Source organism: Dermochelys coriacea, chromosome 10 (assembly GCF_009764565.3).
Source record: "Dermochelys coriacea isolate rDerCor1 chromosome 10, rDerCor1.pri.v4, whole genome shotgun sequence".
Classification (NCBI taxonomy): domain Eukaryota; kingdom Metazoa; phylum Chordata; order Testudines; family Dermochelyidae; genus Dermochelys; species Dermochelys coriacea.
The window spans coordinates 51,655,596-51,671,435 of NC_050077.1; the positions used below are offsets into that span (position 1 = coordinate 51,655,596).

At 41.4% G+C, this 15,840-nt stretch overlaps 1 protein-coding gene across 3 annotated transcripts in view; it reads left to right on the forward strand.

The window, feature by feature from the left end:
* The first annotated feature begins 636 nt into the window (after positions 1 to 636).
* The window catches only part of DAPK2 (death associated protein kinase 2), an 89,740-nt gene continuing 74,536 nt past the window's right edge, over positions 637 to 15,840 (forward strand). For 2 of the 3 annotated variants that reach the window (XM_038420541.2, XM_038420539.2), the window contains exons 1-2: positions 637 to 766; positions 10,333 to 10,430. In XM_038420541.2, coding sequence (XP_038276469.1) covers positions 10,354 to 10,430 — 77 coding nt within the window. In that variant the 5' untranslated portion in view covers positions 637 to 766; positions 10,333 to 10,353. Of the gene's footprint in view, positions 767 to 1,178; positions 1,336 to 10,332; positions 10,431 to 15,840 lie in introns of those variants that run through there. The other variant, XM_043493288.1, reaches the window with a different exon arrangement.

The window sequence follows — 15,840 nt, forward strand, 5'->3', positions numbered from 1 at the left end:
GTTCAATAAAACATTACCTTGTCTCTCTAATCTAGAACACAGACATTCACCAACCTGGCTAATGGGGGTTGATGGGGAATAGTTTAATTTCTTCCTCTAATTGTCAGGAACTCACTCACAAAATGGGTTCTTTCAACACTAATCATCTAGTTGTTTAAAAACCCCTTAAATGACCAGACCCGGTGCCACCCTTTAACAGCCCCTCTACCCCAGGCATGGATTGATCAGTGTGCACTTGGGTCACTTGCACGGGGCCCCCAGCTCGGGTGACCCCCGACCACCAGAAAAACCTCCAAGACAAAGCCCGGAGTGGCGCCGCGGCCCCGTGTCCACATTCCAACACCCCTGACATGGACCTGGCCTGGCCGCCCCCAGCAGCCGGAGGGTGGCCTGGGGCCTGGCTAACCTGGCCCTTAGCCCCACCACTGCTACGGCAACCAGGCCCGGGCAGAAAGGGGCGCTGCGGGCCTCCTTTCCATAGTGCGCAGGGCTCCAAGCCTCTTGGCACGACCCTTCCCCCAGGCGCCCAAATGGCCTTTCTGGGGCATTTCCGCTCGCAGAGGGGCCGCGGGGGCTGGTGAGACCACGGCTGCTCCCCGCAGCGCGGCTGCTGCAGGCCGGCAGGGGGCGCCCTCAGCTCACCACCCCGCCGGGCTCGCCCGCGGCCGCGACCTGACCCGGGCCGAGCGGCTCCTCCCCGCTGCCGGAGCGGCGCGCTGGGGGAGCAGCCGGCAGCCTCAGCGCCCGGACACGGCGGCTCCCCAGGGTGAGTAGCGCCCGCCGCGGACCCCGCCGCGAGCCAGCCAGGCGGCCGGGCTGCCTGGCCCCCGCCGAAACAGCGAGGGTTCGTCCCTGGGGCTCCTTGGCACAGCTCCCCGGGCGGGGGCCGTCCAGCCCGCGTCCCCAGGGCGCCCCGCTCCCCGGGCTGAGAGCGGCGGGGCGGGCTGCCCCTCCGGCCTGGGTCGGCACCTGCCGCTGGGCCGCCTCGGTGGGTGGCTCCGGAGGGGCGGCAGGGCTCAGGCCGGCAGTGCCCCCGCCAGCGCAGCTCGGCTGCAGGGCTCCTGACCGCCTGCCCTGCCCTGCTCGCGGTGCCTTCCCGGGTCCGGGGGTGAGGCTGGACCCAGGGCCGGGCCGGGGGTGGTTTATCCATCTGGTGCCTTCTCCTGCTTGCGGCTTTTAGGGAGGAAAGGAAATCGGCGACCGGTGGGTTCTGCAGAGGTGCAAGGGGTCGGCCGTGCACGTGGTGCTCGCAGGAATGGGCAGTAACTGACAGAGCCGAGAAAGGAAAAGCAGGGGACCCTCCCAGGCTGGATTTTATAAAGCCCTTCCTAGAAGGTGGACGATCATCATAACACCTGTCTCCTATCATCCTGTTAGCTTCCTAAATTAAGAGGTTTCAGCTATACAGGATTGGGCTAGGGCATCAGCCTAATAATCTCTGCACAGGTGTCACACTTAGACTGCACCTACTGTGCCAATATGCTGTAACTCCAGGATATGGCAATGGGTGAAAAATGGATCTGCAGCATGGTAATCCAAAGGGCTAGCCAAAAAAAAAAATAATAATAATGTTTTGGTAGTCCATGCGTTCTCAGAATGAGCGTTATGTAGCTAGGCCCTACTAAAATCCTTCTTGTTCTGGCCTTTGCCCCACTTCACTTATGCCCCTTATAGTTTTCCTCTGTCTTCTTTAGCTTTTTCTCAAAGTAGAGGTTTTTCGCTACTTAATTTTCCTTTAAGCAGCCATTGTGGAAAAGCACTTTTGTACAGGTTCATGACATTCTTGCTACTAGATCCCATCTACACTGGACTTCAAACAGAGTTAAGGACCCATACATATACGTTGTTCCACCTAGATTTGTTTTTAGCATAGGCTGATGGGCTAGCCAGTGGGGGGGTGGGGTGGGATTAGAACTGTGTTTAAGAAGTGTGTTGTAGACTAGGCTGGTTTAATACACTGGCTTTGTTTCTAACCCATTGGGTGGTGGTGATCTCATGCACACATCCACTCTTTGAGACCTCTTCATAAATTCTACTTGTGTCCTCAGCCTTGTTTATTTATGACTTGCAGGAATGTGGGGTGGATCCCTTCATTTTTTATTTCCATACAAACAGGGGTAGTAAATATAGGATTGTTGGTATCTGGGACAGTGAGTCGGAAACAGAATATCAGGATGCAGCACAGTGCACACTTGACTGAACACACTAGGCTGTCTCCCTTTAGGGGAAGATCAAGATCAAAGGAATCAGATTTCCCCATCTAGGGTTGTGATGGCTTCCATCCTGGTTTATAAATCAGGGATTGAACTGGGGACCATCACAGATGAAGAGCTAAAGCATGCTAGTTTGGGGTTATAACAGGTTCCTATGATTCACAGACTGGGCACAGAGGGAGACTTGTAACATACTCAGCAGCGGGTTCATGGGCACATGGGTGAAGAGCTTGTCTGAGATGCCCTGACACTTCTCCAGAGGTGGGCCCAGGCTTCATTTGGCCTTCATTGGTCCATGTGGCCAAAGTTCATAGAGTGTGCAAGCCAAATCTTGTTTGACTTCAGGGTAGAAAAATTTAATAGTCAAAATCCTGTGATGTTTATCATTTGTGATAACAAAAGTCTTGAAGGCAGCCTACTCAGGAATAGAGAGGTGAATTGCAATTCCATGCTTGTCTATTCCAAGACCCATTATGTATCAAGTCTAGAGCTTTCCCTTGCTGTCTGTCTGGGCATTTATATCCATGCTCATTGCTATGGTATCATCCAAACACCTTAGGATCAGTTACAATGGCAATCAGCTTGTCTCTGTTGATCCATAATTAGCTGCAGAGATGACTGGATAGCCACTTATTGCTGAAGTGGAAGGAGTTTGAACTGCAGTGTGTGGTCAGCCACCATAGAGCTAAATATCCCAGAGTAACTTGGGAGAATGGAAAGGGGGGTCACTTGAGAACTAGTGGCAACAAAGTGGTGATTCTAAAACAAGACTTGGTTATATTGAGTTACTGGCACGTCTGGAATGTACCATTCGGAGATGTCTGGATAATAAGTAGTAAAGTTGCTGAAAATTTCCTGACGAAGGTTTTTTTTAATAGAAAAATAGGGGTTTGGTGAAAACTAGATTATTCATGGGAAAACATCTTTGACTGGCAAAAGTTAGAAAACTGGCAAAGTGGAGAAAAACTACTTTTTCACACTTTTTTACTATTGTAATTAAATAGGTTTTCCCCATTTTCTCTTGATTTGTTACAGTCTTCCAACCTTTTCCAGTGGAAAAAAGGAAGAAAAATAAATGGAGGTGGAGGAAGCACATAAACACCAAAAACTCAAATGTTACAATCCTATTTTTGGAATTTAAAAAACCAGAAGTAGATGACATTTGAAATCTAAATGAAATTTTATGTTTATTTCAGTATATCAGTTGGAAACAATATGTGTTCAGCCTCAAAATTTTGATGAAGATATTTTTCCTGTGAAAAATTCCATGATGGAAAAATCTAGTTCTAATTGTTGTGGTTGTTTCCATATATAATGTAAAATGAGGCCACAGAAGTAGCTTCTCTGATTTCAGCACTAGGTTCAGAGAGAGACTTCATGCCATGTGTATTTGGGAAAGTGAAATTGTTTCTTACCTGAGTCACTCCAGACTGGCAAATAAATGGAGAACATATCCAAGGGAAGAATCGTGCACCCTCCGGGGTCAGGGCAAATGATCTAATAGAGTTTAGACATTTTCCAGATCTAATTTCTATAATCCCACTCGGATTGAATGGTTGGCATTTATTATGGATTTATCATATGCAGACCATTCATGACTTGTCACATCCCTAGAATAATTAAGTGACTACAGAAAGAAGCCTTGTCTACATGGGAAAGTTTCCCCAGTTACACAGGATAGTCCTGTGATATAACCCCCTCGTGTCACTTGTTCTGAGTGCATTATTCAGTTTAGTTTAAACCCCTTTCCAAGCAACATTAGATAAACTGGAAAATGAGTTGCATACTGGAGTATTAGTGTCTGCCCACCGGGATAATACTCATATAACAATATCTGTTCAAATTCACACCTTATGTTATACAGAAAAAGCTATCCTGTGTGGACAAGGCCTGTTTTATGATATAATAGAACTCATGAATGTAAAATAAAAAAGGCAAGGGATACCTTTTAGCAGTTAGAGCCACTGACTTATTGGCCATAGGCCAATCACTTAAATTCTCTCCCTCGGTTTTCTCATCTGTAAAATGAGAATAACACCGTTCTGACTCACTGAGATATGGAGGCTCATTTGTTTGTAAAGTGTTTTGAATTCCTGAGTTGAGAAGTACTATAATACTCTGAACTAGTACTAAAGCTCCATTACCCATATTGATGCTGCTGAATAGAGATTATTCTGCAGATTAAAATCTATTTTTCAAAAGTGTTCCTGGTATTTATTTTAATTAACGCCCTTTTACCTAGATATCAGGACACACGGTGCTACTTGTTGCACAGAAAAGAAAATCTGAAAGAGAATGCATTTATGCACATACAATGTCCAACAAAACCAGCGGAGAAGAATGAAGAAACCTACATCCTCTGCTGAGGTCACTGCTGCACATTAGATGCTGCAGAGGTATTTGGATAAGCTTTTTCTCACAATAAAATCCTTTCAAACATCAGTAATTGAATCTTAGTTTAAAAGTAGCCCTGATCCAAAGCCCACTGGGAGTCAATAGACTCCCATCAACTTTTAAATGTGCTTTGGATTAGAGCCAAAATGAATAAAATGATCATAGAGCAATGCATCATGAATGTTTTTTGTGTAGAAGTGCCTGAGAAATATTGGAATAAAAATAGATTATTTCTGCTTTTCCAGGATATTGTATATGCCTTGGCGTTTAAATCAACCAAATCTGAGTGCCCAACCCTGATTCAGCTGACTTGGTTTCACTAATTGACCTAAGGAGAAATTGACCACCTGATTAAAAAAGTATTAAGGTTCTCATCCCTTCTTTGGTTTGATTGTGCTCCAAACCTCTGAATGCATCATAACAAAAATGGCATAATCTAGTTCTCTGAGTATGGGAGAAATCTTCATAATTTTCTAGAATTACCACAGAATGTCTGGAAATAGTTCTGTTTATAAACAGTAACTACCACTCAAGAATGAAATATTTCATTCCAAAGGCATTTTAACGCCATGAAGGTCATTTTATGCTAGCTTCCCCCCCCACCCCCACCCATCCCTCCATATTTGCTAATGGCAGACAATTTGGTTCCTCAAGTGTGTGATTTATTTTGGGCTTTTACTGTAGTTACAGCTGGGTCAGAGCCAGTGAGGTCTATCTGCAGAAGTAATGTGGAGTGGAGGGTTTTATAGAATACGCTGTAGTGATAGACTGGGAAACGCCAACATATCAAAGATTGTAAGGTTTGTAGGTTGGAGGTTGTAAACTCTTTGGGGCAGATTATAAAATGGAGCTCCGGTCCTGACTGAGACATTTGGATGCTACTACAGTATATAATATGTGGGAAGGCTTGCTGGTTTGACCTTCTGGAAGAAAGATGTGCTTCAAAGATCAACAGAGAAGCTGGTTTCTTTAGTCACTTCAGAAATAGATGAGCAAATTATAAAGCTATAGAAACAAGGAAGCTCTAAACAGCAAGTCTGGGTTTTGTTTTTGTATGTGGCTACCACTGTGATGTGTTTAAATGAGGCAAAACTTCCACTTGATAACCTCAGGGGAGATGAGTAAATGGTCAGTTGACAGGACCTAGCTGTTTCCCCAGAGGCGTCTCGGGCAGGTTCTTCATTCTTAGAGCAGTATTTTCAACTTGTTCCTCCGTGTCACAGTCCAGTGTCTCCTGCAGGGCAAAGGTATTTTTTTTTTAGGGTTGTTTGCAGTAATGTTGTTGTTAGGCATAGATTTTGGATTGTGATAAAGGGAGCAATCAACCTAAGGGAATTACATTCTTTTGACAACTCTCAGGAGAGTTTAGTACTGTAATAGATAAGTCTCTTCCCAGAAATGCCTTGCCATTAGTTGTGTACTGCTGCACACACTTAGAACTTTCTCCTGCAAAGTGATATGAACACCATATAAGGGTTGGATTTTCAAAAGTCCTCAAGTTGCCTTTACTCTGCTCCTATAAAGTCAGGAGGGGCTGAGTTAGGTAAGCACTGAGCACTTCTGAAAATCCCACCTTAACATCTATGAATAAAAAAATTTCTCTGAATGGACATATGTACTGTTCTGCACTGCATGCCTTACAAGCTTTTTTTTTAAGATACCCAACACAAGGTAGTAAACTTGTTTCCTTAAACCCTAAGCAGAGCTGATCTTAGAACTTTTTTGAGGAGATGAAAGAATTGCCTGAGGGATGCACTAGTTTGGGTGAAGCTGCTAGTGAGCTGTTTATTTTCAGCTGGAGGACAGAGGTTTTTATGCCAGTAGTGGGATTAGATTGGGGAGGAGAAAACAAAATAGTAAACAATGAACAAAATAACAGATTACTGAACCTTTCAGAATGCTCAACATGTAGCAATGGTAATCAACAAGGGAGATTAAGATCTCTGAAGGTGAATGAAGATAGAAAGGGGGAATATGAGATAGAAGCCCTTTTTGCTCATCTAGTCCACCCTTGTCAGCAGCACAGAATTGTTCCCTACTGTATATTTTTCTAGTGCTTTATCCATTCTAGTTTTACATGTCTTCAGTGTGGTGATTTCCATTGTTTCCTTGGGGTCAATACTTTACAGTGTAGTAGAACCTATCATTATTTGGGAAAGGGTCAAAAGAGGATTTAGGGAACAAATGAGCTACATTTCAGCATCTGAAACTTGGGTATCACAGAAAGGCAATTCTGTAGAGCATTTACTAAAATATGAATGGATAATGGACATTAGGCATGGGCATATAACCAGGCAATCCTGATCAGTTAGGCAGCTGGAGTGCTTATCGTATATTATTGAAACGGTAAGGAAAGGAAAATGAATGATCACAAAATTGATCTGGATCTCAAAATACTAAGAAAATGGTATTGTACAAAAGCATGCACAACAAAGATGTTAAATGTAGCATCTAGTGAGAGCTATTGGAATGTATTAAATAGTTATGGAAAAGGCTGGACTAGCAGAGGCGGGCACCAGATACTGGTTCTCTTCATCCCTTTGCAAGGATCAGATGAGTTGGACTTTTTAAAAATGGGATTTGCAATCTTATTTGCATCCCTTCATTTACTGATAAGGTTTTATGAGTGTAAATGTTAGTCATAGTTCACTATTCAGGTTAAGGGTTGATGTGACATTCAGACAGGAATCTTTCCTCTTGAGACTAGGGGTCACTGAGAAGTAATTGTAGGCCCAACATATAAGCTTTGTTAAAACAGGCTTTCAGAAAGCAGTACGTGGCAGTGGGGGGAATGTTTCCTTGATTTTCTTTCTTAGTTTAAATGGAAACACTATCCTTGGAAAGGAATCCCAGTAACCCACAGTGTTTGTTTCCTAAGTGTAAAAACCTGACAATTCCCTCCCTCCCCCCCCCAAAAAAAGAGTGAGAATAAATTGGCTAGTCTATGCAGTGGAAAAAGCAAACTAACAGCATGAATTGTGATAAGGCAGTTCGATTTGTACAACTCTTTCCGTGCTATGATTTAAGATAGTATTGGGAACACAGGGAAATCTTTTAAAGGAACATGAGTTTCAATTTGGCAGAGTCCCTTTCAATGGTTTTTCAGTATTTCAAAGCTATTAACACAGTGTCTAAAGACATTACAAGTTTACTAATTTATCTAATTAGCCATATCTTGTTGCAGCACTTAGATCAAACATAATTTTAAAGGATCAAAATAGGTTTTGATGTGCTTATGCTCCTAGTTCTCCTGTGTGCAAAAGTATTATAGAGTGCAAGACAGTCTTTAAAAAGCTCATAAGAGTTGTACAGAGATACAAAAACTGGGAGTTCCTAATGTATTGCTTGCAAGCATTGGGGCTAATCCACATGGACAAATGAGAATTGAATTGAGAGGTGTGGTAAGGGATGTACAAACATACTTAAAAATATTGAACTGCATAGTAGCTGTAGCATGGGTCCATGACATGAGTATAACCGTGGGGTCCTGTTTACACAGGAAAGACCAAAGCATATTGTAAGCTGCTCAGCATGCTCCCATTTTAAAACTTATCAATCTTTACTGTGGGGATGTGCACTGAGGCAGTGATTCTCAATCCTTCCAGACTACTGTAACCTTTTCAGGAGGCTGATTTGTCTTGCATATCCCATGTTTCCCCTCACTTAAAAACTACTTGCTTCCAAAATCAGACATAAAAATACAAAAGTGTCACAGCACACTGGTACTGAAAAATTGCTTACTTTCTCTTGTACTGTATAATTATAAAATAAATTGCGACCCCCCCCAGGTTGACAAACACTAATATAGTATATAGAGCAGTATAAACAAGTCATTGTATGAAATTTTAGTTTGTACTGACTTCTAGTACTTTTCATGTAGCCTGTTTTAAAACTAGGCAAATATCTAGATGAGTTGGTGTATCCCTTGGAAGGCCTCTGCTTGCCCCCTGGGGTAAGTGAACCCTTGGTTGAGAATCACTGCCCTAAGGAACAGGGTCCATGATCTTGTACTTCCGCTCAGGAGGTAGCAATCTCTGAACTAAGTGGATAACAATGAAAAGCAACATTGTGCCTAAAAGAGATCTGGTCGAGGGGTCAGCTTTTGGGGGAGTATTTTTAAAAAATGGAATCCATAGGGCATTCTGACCCGTTTCTAACAACTCCAGTGTCACACTTTGGATCTTAAAAAAGAAAAGGAGTACTTGTGGCACATTAGAGACTAATAAATTAAAAAGGGTAATAGGTGCCTATATAAGACAAAGCCCCGAATATCGGGACTGTTTCTATAAAATCAGGACATCTGATCACCCTGTTTGGGCCTAAATTTTTTCCCTTGCTGAGAGTCACTCACATTAGCATTATCCTTTTAATTTTATTATGAAAACTCCTTGGGATAAAACACCTGCTACACAGGAATTTGAACGAATAAACACTTAAAAAAAGTTTTTCAGATAGGCTTTTTAGTTCCTTCTCACACAGCAGCTGCCTCAAAAATGTTGTAATGTAAAATTAAAGCCTAGGAGCTCTGCATTGGAGAATTCTGTTCTGTATAGGTTCTTACACTGCCCTTATGCCTGTAGCGTCTGATCACCTTCCAATAGTGTCTTAAATTATGTGACTAAAATCTATCAATTGTGGTTTGTTCTTTGTGTCATCCTCCGCCCCCAAAATTTGGAGCCTAAAATGTAATTCCTGTCCACCAGAACATCCCCCAAATTTGAACCCAATACCTCTAGCACAGAAAGTAAGGACTATTCTTCCTAGGCCACCCAGCTACTTACTTCTCTTGCTTACCACCCTGTCAAGGCCCTGTGATTTATATTACCATAACTTTCCTTTGGGCAAGACACCCTTCAAAATCCATCACTGCTCCTAAAATAGTCAGAGGCAGTCACTACATAGAAATGTGATATGCTCCTGATCCTGAAACCCCGTGTGTCGGGCCCTGCTTCTGCAGATCTCTCAGACACTGTTTCCCAGGAAGGGAGCTGACCTGGGAAATGAACCTGATTGTATCTCACGGCTGTGCAGTGTAATAGGTATGCAAGTGCTGAGCTGCCCCTTGCTGCTTTTTCCCCTTGTTTGAAATGACTCATGTTTGAGAAGTGCCTGGAGACCAAATCCCTCTGTTGATCTACACAGCAGTAGTGCAAGCTTGCCCATGCTGCTCCACCAATGTGCTTCAACACTGACCATCTCAAGCAGGAAAAAGGAATTTCGGTTTCCTGGCCCATTCTATCCTGAGCCTCTCTACTGAGACTGCCCACCTGGAGGCCAATTGTGCTGATTCTGATGGTGTTTTTTTCCATGAGGTGGTCACTTAGGGTGCCTGATCTAGCAAAGCAGTTAAGCGTGTGCTTAACTTTATGCATGTGACTTGTCCCATTTAAGTCAATAGGTCTATATCTATGCTTTAAGTTAAGCATGTGCTTAAGCATTTTGTTGGGTGAGGACCCGGAGCTCGATTCTGCATGGTGCTATACACTACTGGAAGCCAATAGGAGTGGAGGGTACTCGGCACCACCCAGGATCAGGTCCTGGCAGCTGGACTCACACCACCACATTTATTTCACACAGAACAGCCATCAGCTGATGGTAACTTTGAACGTAATGACTGGAATAGAGTCACAACGACGTGTGTTTTTAATGATTGTTTACTGTGGTTGAGCTTGTGCTACTCTTAAACTGCACAATCAATTTACCATCTTTGTATTTTATATTCCAGTCACGTTATCTAAGTGCATCAATGAGGAGTCCAGGGATGGCTGTGTTCAAACAACAGAAGGTGGAAGACGTTTATGAAATTGGGGAAGAGCTAGGAAGGTAAGTGCATATAGATGGCACCAACACACTTCAGAGGGTGACAGATGCAGTGATATTTGCAGTATCTTGTAAGAATGAATGAATTATTTAATTGGTGTTCTTCTTGATAACATAAGAACAGCCATACTAGATCAGATCAATTGTCCATCTAGTCCAGTATCCTGTCTCTGACAGTTGCCAATGTCAGATGCGTCAGAGGAAATGAACAGAACTGGGCAATTTCGAGTGATCCATCCCTTGTTTTCTAGTCCCTGTCTCTGGCAGTTAGAGGTTTAGGGACACTCAGAGAAGGGGGTTGCATCCCTTATCATCTTGGCTAATAGCCATTGATGGACTTATCCTCCATGAACTTACTCTTTCTTTTTGAACCCAGTTATACTTTTGGCCTTCACAACATCCCATGGCAAGGAGTTCCACAGGTTGACTGTGTGTTGTGTGAAGAAGTACTTCCTTATGTTTGTTTTAAACCTGCTGCATAATAATTTAATCAATTGACCCCTAGTTCTAGTATTATGTGAAGGGATAAATAATGCTTCCTTATTCGATTTCTCCACACCAGTCAAGATTTTATAGACCTCTGTCATATCTTCCTGAGTGGTCTTTTTCCAAACTGAACAGTGCCAGATTTTTTAATCTCTCTTCATACGGAAGCTGTTTTGTATCTCTAATAATTTTTGCTGCCCTTCTCTGCACCTTTTCCAATTCTAATATATCTTTTTTGAGATGGGGTAACCAGAACTGCATGCAGTATTCCAGGTGTATGCATAACATGGATTTATATAGTGGCATTATGATATTTTCTGTTTTATTATCTATCCCTTTCCTAATGGTTCTTAACATAATTAGCTACACATTGAGCTGATGTTTTCAAAGAACTATCTATAGTGACTCTAAAATCTATTTCTTGAGTGATAACAGCTAATTTAGACCCCATCATATTGTATGTATAGTTGGGATTATTTTTTACAATTTGTGGTACTTTTCACTTATCAACATGGAATTTCTTCTGCCATTTTCTTGCCCAGTCACCCAATTTAGTAAGATTCCTTTGTAACTCTTTGCAGTCAACTTGGGCCTTAATTGTCTTGAGTAATTTTGTATTGTCTGCCAATGTTGCTACCTCTTTGTTCACCCACTTTTCTGGATCATTTATGAATAAATTGAACCAGGGTAGATTTGATTTAAATCACTAGTCAGGAAGACTCGATTTAATCATGGATTTCTACATAAAAGTGCATTCTTGTTGGTTGTTATAACCTTAATACATATTCTTCACAACTTGAAGATAGATGTAGGTTTCATTTTTAGAAGGTACACACTATACATTTTAAGTGATTTATTTTGAAAACTTTTCAGATTAGTTTTACAGTTACATCAGAAAATGAATGATTGTTTGGTTATTTCATTTACCAAAGGTGATTGAAGCAGATATTTATGAAGTCATTGGGAGGTGAACTATCTCCAATTCAACAGGTTAATCATTAATATTGGGAGGATTTTCTTGCCATGATGTATGGAGGAGAACATCATCAGACAGACCTTTAAATTGTTTTATTTAACTAAAACAACAATGTTATGTATTCTGGATTTTTTTCTTCAACAGAAAACATATAATATTTTAATAAAACAAGCATATGAATTTTTAAATTTAGTTAAACATTCAAGTTTTTTAAAATCAGGTTTGTTTTTGTTAAAATTGTTTTGAACTAAAATAGTTAAATGAAATATTTTAAAAAAATTAAATTATGTAAACTATGTAAATTAAACTATGTAAGCCAGATCAACATGAGAAACTTAAAATATTGGCTTCTGCAGCTAACTCAGTCGTCTTCTCGTTCATTTTCCTGTTTGTTCATAATCTGGAAAAGAAAAATAAGCTTTCCTGCTTTTTCAGGTTCCAACGATTTCTCAGTTTGGAATGACTTAGTCCAAAGGAAGAAAACATTCTTTCTAGACCGGCAGAAGAAGCTACTGATGTTAAAAGTGAAATTATCACTTCAAGGGTCTCTGAATCCAAGTGCTTAAGTGACTTCCACCAGTTCACTGGTGTGACTTTCTTTAAAACATCATCAGCAAACATATTTATTGAATGATTCTTACTCCCAAACTGGGTCTCTTTTATAGCCTGCTGCCATTATAGGTTTTCCCTTCTAGTGAGAGAATGGTATGGTAGATCTCAAATCAATGAAGGCTACACTCAGAAAGACCTCAAGACTTCTGGAATATGCTGGTCAAACAGTTTCACTTTTGTTTCTACTGCCTGTGGCTCCCTTCTCACATTATCTCCACACTTCTTCTCCTTGTCCAGATCTATTTCGCCCCCAACAATCTTCTAGTCATTGAACTTTTTGAAGCTTTGCACTTTTAGAGAGAGGTAAGGAATTGACTCTGTGTACATAAATTTGCAAAGGGACAATAGGGTTGAGGTCTGTTATTTCTCACCTCTGTATATTATTTATTTATTTTAAAATATTTTTGCTGTTAACAAGCATGTTATCTCTGGAGACACAAATCCATAGTCTGAGAACTGCAAAACTAAACATCTCTGTACAGGAGCCCCTGGAACCCCACAAGATTGGGTCCCTAATCCATCAACTATTGGAACTCATTTACAAAACCTTTCTTAAACATTACATGAATATATTGTCTCATACTGTAGAATCAGAATTTATAAGCCCTATTCCATGATGAGATATCTTTGAGCTATAATGTATCTTAATTAAAACTATCTTTAGATAGGTTTCTTCCTCAAAAAGCATTTTATAAAAAAAACAGATTTTTTTTTAAATAATTGATTTTTGTCCATTCTGAGTTGAACAGCACAGGTCCCAGATAACTGGTGTTATTCCCAATATATTACAACAGAAACATATTCTGTAGCATAAAATTTATTTTCAGTCTGTAGAAAGTTTCTCTGTTCCAATCCCCCATTTGCTTTCTAATATTTAAAACAATAAAGTGTTGCAAAAATAAAATTTTAAGCTTTAGTAGTTAGCACCTTCATATCACTTGCAGTCTTCAAAGGGCTTTATGGGTATTAACTACCACTGAAGTATTACTACCTTTGAAATCAATGGGACTACTCCCATGCTGATAGTTAAGCATGTGCTTAAGTGCTCTGCTGGATTTGGGGCCTGAATGGGGCAAGTCTCCTCCACTAAATTTACAGTGCACTGAATGCAGAAGGCCCATACCCATAAAAAGATCACACCTCCAATAATTTTTTAACATGCAGCTAAGTTATCGCCTGCTGGACATCAGGCAGTTGTCTCTGATAAATGGCTGTGCATGTGCGTACTGTGTTCTTCAAAGGCCCATAAGTTAGTTGTATTAAAACTCCTTGCTAAGGGCTGTTTCCCTGCTGTCACAGATCCATAGGATCAGTGCTATGGCCTCAGCTTTGGAACGGTCTATAGGAGGAAGCCCTCTGGTGTGCCATGGAACTCACTCTTCCTCCAGGATAAGCCACATGACTTCACCGCCTCCTTAGACTGGACCTCTGGACCTGAAGCACTTCTGCTTCATATTGTGAACTCCAGTCAGTGAGTCCAGCAGAGACAGACCCCGATGGAGACTTGTAAAGTTTTTAGGGATCAGTGCACCCCTCCAAGCATTTGCAGTGACATTGACACAGCATTATCAAAAGAGTAGGGTTTATTAATCATCTGGAACACAGCACAGGAAGTCCTTAGGCTAGCATAGAAGAATGAAGATTAAAGCATAGTCCGTTCTAGTTAACACGGAGCCGAGCCAAGCCAAGCCAAGCTGAAGTGGACTCCGTTGTTCAAGCTCCATCTCTCTCTGTCTATCTGAGCTTCTTTGTCAGATGCCCAGGTGTGCCTGATTGCTTCCCAAGTCCATGTTAACCCCCACCTCGCACCTCTCCAGTCCTTTGTTCTCCAGGTGGGGAAATACTGCTCAGTCTCATTGCTGAGAGGCAGTGAAGTCCATATCCCTTTGGGTCATTGCTTGCTCAGTGTCCGGGCAATTGGATCTGCCATTGTATTCTCAAGAGGTCCACTGATGTGGGGATTAACGGCCAAACAGGTAGGCAACATCCACACCTCTATCTCCTAGCTTGTCCCAAGAGCAAACAGTCCTTTTCTCCCCACTGGGTAACAATGCAGCATATAGAAGAAACTGAGACACATATAGGGTTCATAAAAATATTACAAAAAATCCCACTTAGTCACACCTGCCAAATCTTTATCTTCACCCCCAGTTATTCCATTGCTCCCATTCTCCTCTCTCAGAAATGCTCAAACATTCTGAAGCAGATTAATTTTGGGCAGAGACTGGGTCTGGGATATTTCAGCTTGGAAGGTGAAAATTTGTGACTGAAATGACATTTGTGTCTGTGTGTTTGTAATGAAAATGCATAGGTAACCTGAATTATAGCCATTAGTATCATCCTTGCTTTAATATCATCTAGTTCTCTACTCAGTACAGAATTTTTTACTGTATCTTTTATATAGTGTCACTTTATATCCTAGTATTATGTGCTGTAATTGTCACAACATTGTGGGTAAAAATCGGCATCCCTTTTTGGTGTGTAGCAATCCCTTGACCTTTCACTTAGTGGCACCATGATTATCTGACAACCATATGCAATACTTAGACTTTGGATCCAGAAATATGGTCGTTTCCTAGTGAGCTGATCCATTAGATCAGCCAGAAGAAGGAACTCCTGTATGTGAGCAAGTACTCTCAGCATACCATAAGGAGATTTCATCCTCTGGAGCCAAGAAATGCACACTGCAAAACTATTCTAGCTAACATTTTAGTACATTTTTTACATCTGACTTCCAAGTGTTCCGAATAATCATGATTAGTTACCAGTGGAGGAAATCTTCTCTCTGTACAGATGAGCAATTTGGGTCTACATATCTAGGATTGCAACAGGGAAAACGTGTTCAATGAAAGATTTTAATGGATAAGCCTAGACTCTGACTCCTTGCTTTTCTTTTACCAATTCAGACTAAGTAAACAATTTTAACCTGTAAACAGTTATAGCAGGGGAGATCCACAATGGAATTGCTTTTTTATTCTTAACAATTTCAGGATGTATCATTGGAATTATAATGCATATAATGTCACGCTGACTTCCTGGCTTTATTTTCACTCTTTTGGATCTTGTGAGGGCTTCACAGACTTCTTGTTCTAGCTGTGTATTGAATCTGTAGTTTGAGCTGGTTATCATGCCTCTATCTCTGAGCAGTAATTACAGGGTCTGTGACAAGTGATTACTTGCTTTAGTATAAGTAAAGTAACATATGAGACATGTTCCAGCAACTTTAAGAGAAGATTTTCTTCCAATGCTGGCTGATGGAGCTCTTTGCCAATAGTTGCTTTTAATTATTTCGTAATTGTAGCAGCTTTCAGTGCTGGCAATACAGGTGAATAAAAAAAT